The sequence below is a fragment of the Centrocercus urophasianus genome, unplaced genomic scaffold (genome assembly GCF_019232065.1).
Source record: "Centrocercus urophasianus isolate 14NV4802_14NV808 unplaced genomic scaffold, USGS_Curo_1.0 seq_12, whole genome shotgun sequence".
Classification (NCBI taxonomy): Eukaryota; Metazoa; Chordata; class Aves; order Galliformes; family Phasianidae; genus Centrocercus; species Centrocercus urophasianus.
Genome location: NW_024884364.1, coordinates 30874074 through 30892305, shown reverse-complemented (window position 1 = coordinate 30892305; position 18232 = coordinate 30874074). Strand labels below are relative to the sequence as shown.

Here is an 18232-nt window from a genome sequence, read left to right as displayed (position 1 = left end):
CTTATTCCTCAAGCATTTCCATGGAAACACATAGATGCAGAGTCCTTGGATCACTTATTTCAGGAGCTATGGGTTCACTCTAAAGTGAGAGCTCAGCCCAAGTGAGTTTTGGGCAATAATTCTGATCTAGATATCTCCCCATACTGGTATTTTTGGGGTCTTATAATATGGGCATTTGGACGAGGAAGAGTGTAAATTTTTTTCTCTTGCATAAGAGAAAAAAATACAAAATCTGCCTAATTTTTTCTTCTCTGAGACTGCCTGGGAGTTGAGAAATGACAGCACTGGAAACAGCCTGAAGAGTTGACAAAACGGCCAAATACCTCCAGGGAGATTACAATGTCTGCAAGTGTTAGTGAGGTGCTATACTGAAAAAGACTTAGATTAAATGCAGCCATCGGATCTGCTTGTTAAAAGCTGCCTTTTTCCACATCCACGCAGGAACCAGCTCTGGTGCCGCCTCCCAAGGCTGAGGAAAATTCTCACACGTTAAACCACTTACAGTGACAGAGCCAGCCCACCACCATGTGCTGGGAGCACAGCAGCAGTTTGCTCCTGCTACAAAACCTATAGCTGCTTGAGAAAACATGGCCCTTAGCTCTGCTTGTGGCTCAGTACATGCACTGTAAAAGGCAAGTAATGCTGGCTATGATGCACAAGGGCTTCATCAGCACAAAGTGTTTTGAAAGCTCTGTTAAAAATTTGCTGTATGAATAGAACATGCTTCATTCCCAGTGAGTATTTCTGTAAGAAACAAACACAAAGCAGGCTCGATGGGTGCAGTGTACGACAAGTAGCTATCCCTGGATACCTCCCTTCAGACTTCTCCTGATGACGCTAATAAAATTAGTGCCTGTGTCCCTTTCCCATCCTGTTAAGGTTTTTAATAAGCCTCGCACCTTCTGGTAAGAGATGTTCCAGTGAGAAGGCCTGGGGCATGGCTGCCTTTAGCGGCAGATATATTCTGAAATGCAACAGGGAACACCTGCATCCTCTGCATCCTATCTTTGTGCTCTAGCAGGGAAGGGAAAGACTAATATTCACAATGCATTAAATATAATGAAACACATTAAACCAGCATTGCTCGCCTAACATACATTGCATTAAGTTCTTAAAAGCCAGAGCTTTTACAGGCTGTTCATGAGTATCTGAGGGGTCTGTTACTGCAGCAGTGTGATAGTTCCTCTGGACTGAAATATCCTTAGGCACAATGGAGTTAAGCATAAAGCGTGAAGCCCTAACTTCAAATTTTCTGCCTTTTTCTTTAGTCTGTCTCACAAGGTTCCTTTAAGGCCTTTTTCTTGTGTTTATTTTGTCATACATTATATAGCATTAGTGATAATCCAAGTAGGCACACTGTCACCAACTGGGATAAGTTCATCCTGAACTGACTGGTCTGGGACACGATTTTAAGTGCTGCCACTACAATCAGCCTGAATAATGCTCCCAAGACACAGTAGCAAACTAAAAAATTGACACAGGGTGGAGTGTAGTGTTTAAAATATAGAACTGCTTCCATGTTTCCACGCTACTGTCAGCCTTTGAGCCTTACTTTTAACGTGGAAAAGGCTATGGGACTGAACAGAAGCTTGGCTGTCAGTGAAGCAGGACAGGATGTAAGACAACAACTCTACAACCCATTTTTTTCTCTTGGTGTTTCAGTCACTCCTAAAGTCACTTTTTTATAGAGCCCTTTCTCTGCAGAAATGAATCTGCACGTCTTGAAAAATCTACAGATACCGTGAGATTCTACAGTCTGCCATATAATACGCACAGCTGAGAGAGAGAAAGGCCAAAACATTCCTCAAGCCGTACTTACATATTCAGAGCAGTCCCTTCTGCAAGTCCTCTCTCCAGTCTAGGACATCCTCAGCCACTCCTCGATATTGAAAGGGTTTGAGTCTATTGCCCAGGACAGCCAAGTGGAGACCCTAAGCCTGTGCAGTGTCAGAGACATGACTACTGGATCAGATAGGATCTAAAAATGAGAAAATTTGGAGTCAAGAGAAATTCTGATAGAAAGAAGCCTCAGAGTGCAGAAGGCTTTCCAATAAAAAGACAGACTTATTCTAGACCTCTTCAAGGTCCTTGGCTTCCTGGAGGAGGCCACTCTTCTTCTGCTTTCTTGTATGTAAGCTAAACCTCATAAACTAATGAAGCTATTTATTTCAAGAGGCTGGGAAGCAAAAGGGAAAAAAGACAGTTACTGTTGTTTCTGTTTTTTATATTCATATAAGACACTTAAATAGGGAACACTCTGTAGGATGATGTCATTAGAAAGGAACACTTGAATTAAAGGCCACAGGCATAACAAATTCAAATGAAATCATGTTCTGAAGCACTGTATCTTTTACGTTGCTTGGAGAAGGACACACAGTTCCCTGTCTCAGTATCAGCGAGACACCGATTTTCTGTAGAAATGCACTTGAATTGGATTTGGTATATATTACATGAAATTCTGTCTTTCCTTCAACAGGAGTAGGACTGGCTCATTCTGGGGGGAAAAAAAAAAAAAAAAAAAAAAAAAAAAAAAAAAAAAAAAAAAAGTTTGTTTTTTTAAACCTCTGAAACTTCTTTAATACTTTCCCCATAGCAATGCAATTCAAAGAAAAAAATAGTTCAACGATTGCTCATTTTCTCTGCTCATCTTCACGGAAACCCTCAAGCAAACTCATTTCCTCATTTATATCAGCTATCTCCCAGAAGATCTTTCTTGGTGCATAAAAAAATTCATTTATTAAACTGTAAAGGAGGACAGAGGGATAGAAAGATTTATTTGAATACATCTTGCAGAATTTAAATATGGGTGTAGATTGGATGTCCTGATAGATAAGAAAAAAGAGCATTTGCTTTTAAAGTATTTCTAGTTAGTAATAAAATGAGGATGCTTGACATCATTTGACTTCTGCATTATGCATGTAATAGGTGAGCAAATAATGAGGACAATAATTTTATTTATTAATAGTGATATCATTTTGGCAATATGGGAAGAAGTTATGTGTTGACTTTGGGAAATAATAAGAAAAATAATGTCTGCCTTTTTCTTGTTTGTTTGCTTTCAATGGCAGCTAACGTACTGGAAGAAGACTCAATGGAGCAGGACATAGAGAGCCCTGTCACTATTCATCAGCCAAAGTTACCCAAACAAGCTAGAGAGGATCTGCCAAAAAATCTAAACAAAGAATGTGCCAAGAGAAAAATCCAGAGGTATGTTAGGAAAGATGGAAAATGCAACGTCCACCACGGGAATGTCAGAGAGACCTACCGTTACTTGACAGACATCTTCACTACTTTAGTTGATCTGAAGTGGAGGTTCAACTTGTTGATTTTTGTCATGGTTTACACAGTGACCTGGCTCTTCTTTGGAATGATCTGGTGGCTAATTGCCTACATGCGAGGAGATATGGATCATATAGGGGACAGCACGTGGACTCCATGCGTCAGCAACCTCAATGGGTTTGTCTCAGCCTTTTTATTCTCAATCGAGACAGAAACTACCATTGGGTATGGTTACCGGGTCATCACAGACAAGTGTCCCGAGGGAATTGTTCTTCTTTTAATTCAGTCTGTTTTAGGTTCTATCGTCAACGCTTTCATGGTTGGCTGTATGTTTGTGAAAATATCCCAACCCAAGAAGAGGGCAGAAACCTTGGTTTTTTCTACAAATGCAGTTATTTCCATGCGGGACGGAAAGCTATGTCTGATGTTCCGAGTAGGAGACCTTAGGAATTCACACATTGTAGAGGCATCAATACGAGCCAAGTTGATCAAATCCAAACAGACAAAGGAGGGGGAATTTATACCGCTCAACCAGACAGATATCAACGTAGGTTATTACACAGGGGATGATCGTCTCTTTTTGGTTTCACCACTGATCATCAGCCATGAAATTAACCAGCAGAGTCCTTTCTGGGAGATTTCCAAAGCCCAGTTGCCCAAAGAGGAGCTAGAAATTGTTGTAATCCTAGAAGGAATGGTGGAGGCAACAGGTAACATTTCTTATACTTTGTGTAAAGTAAATGCTTTAATATTAGAAAGGAAAATCAGTGGTTTTGCTTCAGTTTAAAGGAATAATTTCAATAGTTGATACATTTGCAAAAGGCATCAGTTATCTGGTTAGCTTCAAAATTAAAAGCGTGCCCAGTTTAATTGTCTGTTCCATCTTGCCTAATGAAATTAGTGTTGTTTCTGCTCTGTTTGGAAAATGGGAGAGTTTTTCTCATTTTCTAAATTTTTTACAGCATGTCACACAGTTATTTGTCATTCTATTGCAGGAGCCACTCAACTACTAGTATCCTGTGGGATAAAATGTTTTAGAAAAAAAAATATCAATTCAAAACTCTGTTTATGATTAATATGGAAGTACCATAGTTCCTGCTGCTTCCAATCACCCATGGGTAGCTGCAAAATAACTGCTTGCCACATTAAACTCCAAGCCTGTTTGGATCCAGTAAGAAATGATGATGTGCTTAGTTTTCTCTTTTTTACTTCACTGTTTACCTGCTTTTGTTTTAACTTGTAATTTGGAGCTTGTTTCACTTTAGTTCATAAAAATCTATCAGATTTTGTATTTCACTTATCTCTCCTACACACTGCAAAAGTGTACAGAACACTTAATGCAAGTATATATAAATAAGGCACGTTTTGTCACCAAAATCTTGTAGAGAGGTTGTTTGGTCATTAACTATAATTATACAGCAGAACATCAATAGCAGTCTATACAGAGAAAATGCCGCTTGGAATTCACAGTAAATGGACTAGCAGTGTTTCTTCTTTGCATTAAAACTAGAATAGTAGGAGGTTGTTTTGTCTAAAAATGATGCACCTATTTCAGTCAGAGTGCTGGTATACTTGGCTTAGGAGAGATGTTTTTCCTGCTAATGACAGCATCAAATTCTGAACTGAATAAACATAAACAATACAAGGAAATGATGATCAGAAAATGAAGAAAGGATGTGCTCAGGTAGAAGAAAATAGCAAGCAGAGAAATAGAACAACCAGATTTTCCATTTTCCCTACTACTGTAAAAGCTAGAAGAGTTTGAGGATGCAGATTACACTTCTCTGACACAAGTACAACCTTTCTAACCCTGACTCATGTTTTGCAACTGGAGCCAGGAAATAAAGAGCAATCTCTTACCAGAACATGTGTGTGTGTTTCACACATCTATTATGTGGTGTCAGAAAAAAAATTGCATTTGTCACCATGTAATAAATGTGTGAGACAAAAATGAAGAAAAATATAATTCAAGGGAACTTGGCAGAGAGTCTGAAGAGGTAAATGCACGGCTTCCACATTTTCCAGAAAGTTGATGGCAACGAAGAGGAATCAAGGAAATGAAATGTTTAGTGTTTCTGATACGTGCAGTGAGTATAGAGGTTTCAAACATCTCTGTCACCTTTGGATGAGAAGATGAAGAAATTGCTGTTTGTTAGCTGAAAACATTCTGAAATTTCTGAACTGCAGCTAGATGAACTTGACATCCGAAAGAACAGTGGGTTGTTTTGGTGTTGTTGGTTTTTTTTTCAGATGTATTGAATACTATGTTTTCAAGGGAAAAAAAAAAAAAGGGGGGGGGGGGGGGGAGGAAAAAGATTGGCAAGTAGTAGTAACATTTGAGGGTTACTCAGAAAGTAACACCTCCCATTTTATTACGATGCTCCACAAAACCACAGGTGGATGCAGGTGGAATGGCAGCAGAGACTGAATTTTCCGATCAATATCCCATTAAATTTTGTAGCCATGTGATTGACAAAATGACATCTGACATAGAAATTCATATGAAGCAAAGGCATGCCATTTAATTCCTCCATGTGGGAAAAATGGCACCCACTGACATTCACTGACACTTTCTGAACACTTCCACGCAGTGGAAATGAGTACAGTGAGGAGTGGTGCAGGGTGGTGCATTTCACCAATGGCGACAAAGGGTCACGTCCAGCACAGATTTTTCAAGTGTGACATGCAGGCTCTTGTTTATCGCTGGCAAAAACACATAGCTAGTGGTGATGGCTGTGTTGAAAAATAGTGATTCGTAGCTGAGAACATGCTCTACCAAGTAGGGCAATTGTGCTCCTTGTAACAGCTGTTGTTTCCATGGAAATAGTTAGGAGGCATTACTTTCAGAGCAATCTATGTAAATAGCATCTCACTGAAAAAATGTAAAAGATCAGCACACAGTATACTTTATATGTATACTTCTGCAGTACATCAAATGTAGCTTTGTTGTCTTAAGCCTTCAAGCTTTTCACTATTTAACCTTCCAATCCCTACTTCTTCTTGATCTTAGTACACTTACACAGCCTTCTGTTCTCTCCTTTGCTGCTCTATTGATATATTGATCCTATCTTCTACTCAGTCATTATCATCTTCCACCAGAGAGGGTGTTTGGGCTGACAAGGTAATGTTAAAATTCTAGAATAATTCTGGAATAAGTTCATAGTTAATAGAAAGACTGGATGTAACTATTTGCAAACCTGCTGAAGCTGCCCAGGATAAAGGTGTAACCCTGCCACATTTTCAGCTGCTCCATTTCATTCTGTTGCGGCCATCTCTTTAGCATGCAGCTGTATGAGATATGAGGGGAGGGCATCATATAATATCACTTAACTGCATCATCAGGAATAGTAATGTCATAATTACTAGTACAGTTTCTGTTTGTGTGGTAGTCCACATGCACTGGATTACTTCTGCTGAAGATGCAACCAAACCAACATTCTACCATCACTAGACAATTTCCTTTTTTTTTTTCTCAACAGATTTTTTTTTAATTTACGTTCTTGCAAATATTGAAAGAAAATTTAGGCCATCATATATTCACTTTTCCTTCTTACATAAAATGTAGAGTGAGAGCAGCAAGAGAAGCTGCTCACTGCAGAAATCTCCAGCACACTACTGTTCATACCTTCCAGTACTGCTCGAAGACATAGGATAGAAAAATACTGGCAATGAAGCTAAGAAACTGTGTCCTTAGCTATAGCAGCATCATCACTGAGTATCACTTTGCATGCATCAAACACAGATGGACAGCATTATCTTCTGTGCATCAGAAAAAGTCACTCCAAATTCTGACCACATGAGAAAAATCCTTTCTAAATTTTCAGAGCTTCTCTACTCTTACATTTATCCTTTTAATGAGAGGTAATATGGTACAAACTGCTAAATATGAACATTTGCTATTATTTTTATCAATTATTGCTATTATTCTGTTTAAAGTTTTATTGAGAAAATATCACCTTATATAATAGTTTCCACCCTATGGGATTCAAGAGCTCAGCTACTTCTAGTATGAAATATAACTGCTTATGTAGCATCATGTAAACTTTGCACTGTGTTAAGAATAGGAATGAAGAATAACACATCTTTTGAAAGGAAATGAAAATTTTTAATCGAATCAAAATTTAGGAGAAACATCAAATCAAGGACACTCAAATTCCCCTTGGAAGCATCACCATACTTTCTGAGATACAGAATGGAGTAGATATGTCTGCCAAGGCAGATATTGAAATGTCAGCCAAGAAAATATCACTACACCTTTACTATTGACATTAATTCTACCATAAGGGTTATTTTGAGGGCAGAAGATTCATAAAGGCACTTCCAACAAAATACAATGTCAAGCTGACTTCTTCATATTATATCAGCAAGAACTGAAAATAACACTGGTTTTATAAACGTTATTGATCCTTTCAATATGCAGTTTTCCTTATTTCTTTACTCAACAATCGTTCTGTGTTCAAAGGACAGAGGACTCTCACAAAGGTTCACTCCTATGGCCTTTCTAATACCAGCACACGTCTCTCAAGCACCCAAAAAAGAAATGGTGTTTCTGAACTTGTTCTGTAGTGCTCACAGCAGATATGTTACTGCAACACCTACCACTAGGGTTGGTGACTCAGCTGAAGATGCAGTATCTCACACTTCTCATTTTGGTGGACCATGCTGCCACTCCTCAAGGTGAAGTGAGATCAGCTTTGCACAGCCCTACCCTGTGAAGTACATCAGGCCATTATGAAGCAAATGACGATCCTTCAGGATGGGGGGGGCAAAAGTCCAACCAAACATCACCCTATCTAAAGGACATATCCATTACTTCCAGCTTTTACAGCCACTGTTCTGCTTCCCATTTTGCTAAAGGCAGGTGAGAGTGCAAGGAAGATGCAAGAATCAATAAAACTCAGCAATAACAAAAATAACCTCCATCTTTAGTACTTTTGCATCTTTTAGTGTCAGAATACAGCAGCGGCATTGAAACTACAGGATTCCAGCATCCCTTCCCTCCCTATGGGAGAGCTGCAACACTATATGCAAATCTACTAACGGAAAAGAACAAGACCAATGCACCAATCTCAGTCCCTCAGCATTTGAAATCTGCCATTGAAAATACTTGGTTTATATTAAAGTGCCATCGCTTTTTTTTTTTTTTTTCCTGGAGATCAATTAAGATATTTGTTAGACTATGCAGTTTTATTGCAGTGGAATTTGAGTAAATAATTTTGTCCTTTGGTCTATGAAAAACAGAACACAGAGGCTCACAGATCCTGAACACTGTCTCCCTTAAACAGTATGCACAAAAGTTTGGATCTGAATAATTTATATATTTCTCTCAAATTAAAAAAAAAAAAAAAAAAAAAAACAAGGGACCTGGCCTAGTGGGAGGTGTCCCTACCTATTGCATGGGAGTTGGAACTACATGATCTTCAAGGTTCCTTCTAACATAAATGGTCCAATGATTCTGTGATTCTATGAAATCTACAATTAACATATTTTATGTCAAGTTAACAGCCACTTTCCTACAATAGACTTGACAATTTTAACCCTTTTTCTCCAAGTGAAGTCTGTTTTTGATGTGGAGGTGAAGTGGGAAAGTGAAATATATGAGATGAGAGAGAAACCAGGTGGGGACAGAAAAATTCAGAGGAATTTTCAAAAAAGGAGAGAGAGAAAGGGGAGTGTCCCAAACAGCCCATAGCTTTGATGTTAATGTGGTTTCTGAATTGTAAACAGTGGGGTTTAAAACTCTCATCTAAAGTTGCATTAAATTACAAAATAATAATAATAATAAGTTTTTTCATCTCAGGAAAGTATTATAAAGGATTTCAATGTACTTTAGCCAGAAAGACCATCAAACCTGACGAAGTTGTGTCCAGCCAGCAGGGTGCACTAGATGACACTCTGGGAATTCCCTCTGCCTAAAAATAAAACATGAAACGCTATCGAAGAAAAAGAAGAAAGAAAACAAAAGATCAGCATATTTATAACTGCCAAGAAAATAAGCTACAAAGCTAGGCATAGAACTTCAGGCTTTTATGGATAATTTTACGAATAAACTTCTGATGGGATGCATTTATAATTCTGACACATGGGCTGCTTGAGAGCAGTATTTGCAGAATGGCTCATCATAAACAAACACGCTTGCCAGCTGTGGAAAATGTGTGTAGAACACAATAAAATGTTCACACTGATGGTTATTTATATAGTAAACGATGCTATTGATTAGACAAACATTGTATAAAACTGTTCCCACTCTTCACTACAGCCCCTTTGATTGACTGATTTATTGCCTTTTTGCTTTCACTCTACTGAACTGAAAATTTACCCCTTATCCTTGCCCAATCCTAACAAATACGTCCTTTTGATATGAATGTTAGCAGTTCCAACCTTTCAAAACATCTCAGCAGACCTTGTTCTCTCTCTGTCTCTCCAAATAAGCCTTGCTCGGGTAACAGTTTTGCACCAGAATTTTTTATTGCTCTTCAAAGGAGAGATGTTTATACTCTCAAATTACTTCTTAAGGGGATGTAGATGAAAGGCAGAAAAGGAATCAAGATTTCTCACACCCAAGTCTTTCTGCAAGGCAACTGGTTAGAGTAGATTAGATTGTTGTGCTCCAGGATGTGATAAACATACATCTACTGACATGCAATTTAAACAGGTTTAAGAATAAATGGCTTATATTTACACTGCATGATCACCATTTCAGGAATGGTCAGAACACAACAGCTTTTCAGCCTTTAGGCTGTATTTTTTTATTTCTATTTTGGCATCATCTGTGTGTGAGGTGTTAGGCTGAGACATCTAAGTTCATCTGCACCTCTACCCATTTCCCTAGCATTTGCAAGAAATCTCTTTCACTTATGTTCCTTAATCACATTTACTTTTTTAAAAAATTCCACCAGTATTTTTCATTATTATTAATTTTAATGCAGAAAGTTAGGGCTATTAGCAGAAGGTATTGCAGTCATGAGCTGGAGCTCTAAATGTCGGCATAGAAAACCACTCCAATTTCATCACAAAGTTTCTTATCAGGAAGCTTTCCTGAAGGAAAATATAAGACTTAAATGGAGCAGTTACAGTTTCACAGTAAGAGTCAAAACAATATGCAAAATGGCAAGAAGTCAGGGAACAGAGTTCATTAGAACAAAACAGAAATTTGGAGCGAGTGCATACATCGATTTCAGGGATGGAGGGGAAAAGGAATCACACATTTTCTCTAACAGATTTGTTCTCTGAATGATGATAGCATACAAACGCTTTACACAGTTTGATAACTGCCTATTATCTTTCTTTTATATCTTTCTTACCAATTCATTGCTCAGTTCGTCACAACAGCAGCTGCTCCCTTACCCCTAAACCTTTAGATACTCAGATTCAAGCAGTAAGTCAGATGCTAACAAGTAAGCTCCCTGAAAGGCAGGTTTCAGACCCTGCTATATTGAGTTAAGAAATAAATCCTTGTCGCAAATCAGGTATTATTAAAAAAATAACTTCATTGAATACGAATCGAACTTTCACAAGAGCTTCATTTTGTACATTGTACTCTTGCAAACTGTGTTAGAGCACAGGAAAGGGGCACTTCCAATGCTGTGACTGCTCTCATAGACCTCCACTGTCAGCATTGTTCCTTTCCTAGGACAGTATCTAGCAGAAATAGACACACACTTTTTTTTCTGCACTCACTATTCCTTCTTAATCATGGCCCTGCATACACTATCCTTTGCAGCAATTATGATCTCCATGGCCAAAGGAACCACAGGATCACAAAGCTGTGGTGTAACACTGGCCGTGTTGCTGCATCTCTAGCAGAAGGGCAATTAGCAATGACACTTCCAGCAAATCTTCAAGCAACACTGTATTTCAACGTTTCAACAGAAAAGCAAGGAACATGCAAAGGCATCTAGATGTGGAGTTCTCAGTACAGGAGAGATATGGACCCGTTGAAGTGCATCTGAAGGAGGGACACAAAAATGATCTAAGAGATTAAACATCTCTCCTATGGGGACAGGCTGAGAGAACTGGGGCTGTTCAGCCTGGAGAAGAGAAGGCTCCAGGGAGATCCAAAAGTAGTCTTTCTGTATCTAAAGGGTGTCTACGAGAAAGAAAGGGACAGACTTTTTAGCAGGGACTGTTGGGATAGGACAAAGGGAAATAGTTTCAAACTAAAAGAGGGAAGATTTAGATTTTATATATAAGAAAGAAGTTTTTTAGAATAAGAGTGGTGAGGCACTGTCACTGGTTGTCCAGAGAGGCAGTGGATGCCCCATCCCTGGAGGCACTCAAAGTCAGGCTGGATGGGGTTCTAAGCAACCTGGTGGAGCTGTAGGCGTCCCTGTTCATAGCAGAGCAGTTGGACCAGACAGCCTTTAAGAGTCCCTTCCAAGTCATACAATTCTATGATTCTATGAATTCTATGGAGTTCTTGGGTCTTCAGGCTAAGATCAGACCCTAATGTATGTGCGTAACTCAGGGGACTAAGCATGAATGTGATGAACTGCACTGTACCGTGTTTGATGTTCCCTATGTCCACACAATCTTGACCAGAAAGATCTCTATTTGCTGAACGAAGTGGAAGATGTTAGACAAAGTGCACAGCAGCCATTTTATTTGAGTCAAAGAATTCCCAGAGCAGAATTAGCTAACTGAACACCTCCCATGCTTCCAAAGTGGAGACATCATTTCTGAATACTCCTAAGAATTGTTTCAGAACTATGAAGAGCCTTCTGCATTTCTGAGCACATTTAAAGGTAATGGCTATTAATTTGTGCTTATTTGGATTGTCCATTTGGGCTTGGAATGATGTAAATGAGGAGCCAGCATGGAAGCAGGTGATTTGGAAAAGAAAAAGTGTAACTATCATTTCTAATTTTTGAGTTTTACTTTTGATCATCTGAGGTAGTTATCAACTGGAAAACAAAGGCTGTTGAGCACCATGATGAAATCCTGGGCACACGCTGATTTGAATCAGGGCAGTATCTCAACCCGGAAACTTTTTCTGGAATGAACTGATTCTTTCACGTTGATCACCTTGTTCTCTTGTGTTTGATCTCCAGATATGAAGCATATTTAAGTAGCCTGTAGTTCAAAACCTTGGGACGTATTTTGGCAAAGTCTGTTTTTTGCCTATACCTCTTTTCACTTTTCCCTTTGGTGCCTATTTATTCCCGGCTGTATAATGTTATTTTCTCCTCTTCAGTCTCACTGAATTATAGCAAAGGATAAATGTGTTACATTACATCTCTTGACAACAGCAAGATCTCTCCAAATTTATAGATGTTTATATCAATTCCTGATGAACATGAGCCAATTGGTTATTCATCTTCAACAGAAAGTTTACACAAAATTGAATAGAGAAGTAACTGCAAAGCCCTAAAAGACTGATGAACAAGCAGGGCTGATTTTGAAAAAAAAAAAAGAAAAACATTTCTTCCTTTGACAACATGTATGACTGCCAGGCAACCCATGTTCACCTTTCTTGTACTCCTCTCCTACCCTCTCCAGACCTACTGCATTGCTAAAAGAGATGGAAAAAGAGAAAATGTGGTTGTGGTTACGCTTGCTTATACATTCTTGCCATTCCCAAGAGAATTACAGGAAAAAAAATTCAAAAAGCTTCTCAAGATTTCTGTTCTTCTGGGTTTGGACAATTTTCATTTGTTGGTATTTCTGTGGATTGAAATACTTTCGTTTAAAAATATGGGATTCTAATAAAAATAGAATTATTGGAGATATTCCATTCTAACAACTCATTCCAATAAAGAAACTTGATTTAAGAAACATTCAAAACATGAAAACACATTAAACATCAGAGATTTATTTTTTAAAAAGTTTCCAGTGGTTATCAGAAACATCTTTAAGATTTCTGAGAGACAAGAAAAATTCAGTTAATGACAGTATTTAGAGGGAATGTTTGGATCAGCTCCACTGATGAGAAATAAATAGTGGGAAGGGTAAAACATGCTCCAGGGGATTTCTTGTCCTGCAAATGATGCCAGGCTGTAGCTTTCCAATCTCTTTCTAGCAGTTCACTGCTACAAAGCCAGGAACTGTACAAATAGGTTCCCAAGACAGAATTGATTAGCACTATATCTCACGTATTGGGTACTAGAGGAGGGCAGGTGTCATGCAGTTATGACAGTGTGAATGCAGCCCTCTGTCGTAGCAAGGGAAGGGAGCACTGAAGCCATGTCATCTACTTCAGGATTGCTCACAGCAATGGTCTAATTAACTTAAGGGAAACAAAGATCCAGGGATTTGGCACTGAATTTATACCTGCTAATAAAAAGAGCTGGAAAAGGCCAGCACATCCTTGATATCACCAAAGTTATGACAAGTATAAAAGAGAAAAAAAGACACATGAGGAAGGAAGCTGTCAAACACATCTGCCTACCTCAGCTCTCAGGTGCAGGTTTCCCCAGGAGGTGAATGGGCTCAGGTTCACACATGCAGTGAATGTTGCTGACCGTACTAAATTCACTGGAGTAAAATGAATAAAAGTCTCTGTAGATACAGTGCTAAGCAATTTATTAAACTATAGCTTTTAGCACAGGCTGTTAGAAGGGTGAATGGCACACATCGAAATAAGTCCTTATGACAAACAAGGCCCACTGCTTACTGGGTTGTGGTAGTGAAAGTATACACATCAGCTTGAGGAAAGCAATTGGACTCCTCTATTTACCACTTGGGACGATATCTCTGGTGTTCTTTGTCCTGTTCAAGATGCCCCAGTACAAGAAAGACTTGGACTTACTGAAGCAAGTTCAGAACAGGGCCACCAAGACGGCAGGGGGCCTGAGTACAGAATATAGAATCATAGAATCATTGAGGTTGGAAAAGACTTCTAAGATCATTTAGTCCAACTGTTGACCCATCACTACTATGTCCACTAACCATGTCCTTAACTACCACATTTCCATATTTCTTGACAACCTCCAGAGTTGGTGAATCCACAACTTCCCTGGGAAGCCTGTGCCAGTGCCTCACCACTCTTTCTGAGAAGAAATGTTTCCAAATATCCAACCTGAACCTACTCCAGCACAACTTAAGGCCGTTCCCTCTTGTCCTATTGCTAGTTACACAGGAGAAGAAGCTGGCAGCCACGTTGCTGCAGCCTCCTTTCAGGTTGCTGCAAAGGGCAATAAGGTCTCCCGAGAGCCTCCTCTTCTCCAGATTGAACAACAATTCCAATTTCCTCATCAGGTCCACATAAGGCTTGTGTTCCAGACCACTCACAGCTTTGCTGTCCACATGCTCCAGGGCCTCAATATCTTTCTTGTCCTGAGGGGTCCAAAACTGCACACGTACTTGAGGTGCAGCTTCACCCATGTCGAGCGTAGGGGAACAATCACCTCCCTGCTCCCACTGGCTGAGCTATTTCTTATACAAACCAGGATGCCATTGGCCTTCTTGGCTACTTGGGCTCACTGCTGGCTCTTGTTCAGGCCAGTACCAACCAGCACCCCCAGATCCTTTTCCTCCAGGGGAATCTTACCTCTATCTGAACAGACCTAATAAAAGGTTAAAGAAAGCAGAGAGACAGGTGTGATTCAGAGGTCCAGGATGATGGGACAAGAATTAATGAGTACATGATCAGACATCAGGAAAAGCCTTTTTTGCCATATGGCTGATGATACCTTGAGGCAGGGTCCCAGGAGGATAGAACTGCCATTCCTGCTGGTGCCCACAACCAGACTGAATAAGCCCTGAGCAATGTGAGCTATTTTGCTACATATTAAGCAGTATGTAGGACTGGTTGACTCTACAGATGTCTTCCAGTCTAAATTATTCACTGCTTGTTGCACTCAAAGTCTGCTTCTACTAGCATGTGATAGGAGTGAAGAATTAGATTGCTTTGAAAAGTGATTAGCCCGGTTAAAGAATTGCTCTCCCATGTCACCATTTAAGAATTGTGTTTTACATACCTGAAAACTGGGTAAGGACTATGAGTCCATTGCTTTGGTCAAGCAGCCAGTCAGTCAATGCAACCAAGTTTTGCTCCAGGAGGTTTGCTATAAGAGAACATCTTAAAATTGTGAGGCAGCACTTCATCAGACAACTGATCTTTGGAGAATGGTCCAAAGGTTACACTAAATCAGTGTTCCTTATTTTTTCTGGATTTTTTTTCATTCCCCTTGCCAGAGTCTTTTTCATCTTTCAGCCTCTATAAACAGTGAGAGAGATGAGTATCGAACCTTGCTTCAGTTGTCTGCTTCTCTCTCCCTTGGACAGCTTTTGTATAATTCAAATGGGATACAAGAGATCTACCAATCTACAGTTGTTATTGTTATTATCATCATCACTGTTATCATCACAGCAGATAGCATTGTATCTAGCAACAGTGTCAAGTGGTTTAAGATTCATCTTTGGGTGAGCCCTAAGGCACATCAGGGTTGACAACTTTTATTCCACCTTTCTGACTGATGCAGACAAATGCAAACTGAAGAGACAGGAGCTTACCATTAAAGGAGAAAAATCAATCTGACTATGGCAGAGCTGCCAGGCACCACCATAGCAAAAAAGATTTAAGACTCAGCCAGTCCAATTAAACTGCACTGGCACTATTTTTTAACTAGACATAAGGTTCACTGATGGATAAGAAGTATTAGCTTACTACACTTAGATCACCACAATGGAAAGGTCCCCCTGTTCCTTTCATTTTTTTTCAGTTTCTTTTTCCATTAGTCCTTTAATTACAGTGGGAGCTCTTCTTTCTTTCTTTTTTCTAGTAAGCACAATAATAGTTTTTAACTATCAATATGTTTATAATACATGCTGTGAAAAAGTGTAAATGAGTTCAAAGCCAAAGGTTCCGAGTCAGTTACAGACTTCTGTCTGGTCAAAAATCCTTGAGCACACCACCTGTGTCTACGCAGCTGTGAAGTGAATGAGGTTTAGTTTTGGCAGTCTGAGGAAAATATCTTTCTCCTACTACAGATCAAGAGCAGAATCTCTTGGGAAGGCAAAAACCAACATCTGTCTTTGCATCACAGAAGTCTTGCACTTCACCAGCATCTAATTAATCACATTCAGTGCTTTTCAGGTGACATTTGTGGATCTGGCCTATGATGAGCACTCTTACTGCAGCAACTCAAGCTTTTCCACACCTTTCCGCAGTGTATTCCTTTTAGAGATGAAAGCTATAAGTAGCATGAGAGTTGTGTGTAAAGACCAATGCAAAATATTCATTTGCAGCACTTCCATCATAATTTGCAGTGTGAAGAAAGACAGGAAGTAGGGCCAGCAACAACAGACATCATCCTTTGGGAAGACATCAGAGAAGCAGATGTGGAAAGATTACAAGTCCACCGTTCACAAATGGCCTACTCCACCTCTTTCCCTGAAGAACAACAACTGGTCCAAATTTTACAGTGAAATTGTTGGCATTTCTTTCTTTCTGTAGCAAAGAATCATGAGGCAAAGGTCTAACTCATTTCAAAAACAAAATAGATCCAGTAGTAGTTTTCCAACTTGCAAATGAATTAGGAAAAGTCCAAAGAAAATTCCATGTTTATGTTCCAGGACTACAATGGTACTCAAACTCCACTTTAAGACTCTCACTTCAGGGGCTAAACATAGATGCAATAGAGTTTTAAAACCCTGTTAAATTAGGAAAAATCCAGAGACAGAAGAACACACAAAACGAATCTTAACCTTACCACATTTACACTCTTTTATGCTTGAAGGAGATATAAAATGGTACAAGAGAATTCAAAAGCCATCAGTAATAGAAATCCAGTGCAGAAATACCCCTTACTAATGTGTATCAAATATTTATTATACAAGTTTTGAGCCTGTTTCACCAAGTTCATGGAGTAGGTCCCAGTCTCTGGTGGCCTTTGAATTAGGACCCCAGAGGAATAAATTGAGCTGTACAATGCCTGTCAGTTCTCTAATGGCCTCAAAGAAGAATCAATTAATAGACTAATTAAAAGACAAATGAAAGATTTAAAGCAGATAAATGTTTATAATCTAGATTAAGTGCCCATATGGGAAATTTGGTTTATTAGAAGGGGACATTACGACACTCGAGAATACTACATACCTATGGGAGGAATGGTGTTTTCAGACAGGATATCTTCCCCACAGGCACACTGCACTGAAACAATCCTGCAGTCACTCTGTTCTCCACAGTCACTTTTCTTTCTGCATATGTGTGGAACAAGCTGTTCTACAAAGACAGCCTGAACAAATCTTGAATATTTTATCATACAAACTGTTCACAGTAAATACAAACACTACTACATGTGAAAACACTTGGTCCATGAAAGTACACCTTACCCTATCTCTCTTATGTACCCAACTACCTCCTACCAAGCTTTCCATCTGCCATACACAGTTCAGTACACAATCTGTTGAAAAAAAAAAAAAAAAAAAAAAAAAAAAAAGAGCCAAAATCTCATCAGATATTGCTGGTCCGTTAAAAATACATGCTAATGATTTCATTTAAATTATAACAGAACTAGAACAGAGAGCTAGAGATTCTTATAAACATACACAGCTCTCAAGGCTGATCCTCTTTATGGCAGCCAAGACCGAGATCAGATCCCTCCTAAGACTTTTCTTTACACTAGGTAAGTATTTTATCAAGTAGATCAGAAGAACATTGATAAAGAATAAAACCAAACCACCTCCAGGAGTTTCTATGGAACCTTTTTTTCCTGATAAAGCCCTGCTCAGGAGGTTCCTTGGTCACAAAAACTTGTTTATGATATAAGGCCTTGACATTGTTGTTTTAGCATTGCCTTGTTCCTCATCTGCTCTTTTTTTTTTTTTTTTTTTTTAATCTTTTTTGTTTGTTTGTTTGTTTTTTGTTAAGGATCCAACAAGCCAAACAATACGTACATTTCAAAATAGTCCTCTGGTTAGCAGTGTGTTCCCAACAGCCCAATCTGTGATGCTGAAATGACAGCAGACAAGCTTTTCTGATGACTGTAAAGCAACCAAAATAAAATACATG

At 39.0% G+C, this 18232-nt stretch overlaps 1 protein-coding gene across 1 annotated transcript in view; it reads left to right on the top strand.

Annotated features, from left to right (window-relative positions):
- Positions 1 to 3061: 3061 nt before the first annotated feature.
- The window catches only part of KCNJ6 (potassium inwardly rectifying channel subfamily J member 6), a 38758-nt gene continuing 23587 nt past the window's right edge, over positions 3062 to 18232 (top strand). Inside the window, exon 1 of the mRNA XM_042809668.1 lies at positions 3062 to 3989. Coding sequence (XP_042665602.1) covers positions 3062 to 3989 — 928 coding nt within the window. The remainder of the gene's footprint in view (positions 3990 to 18232) is intronic.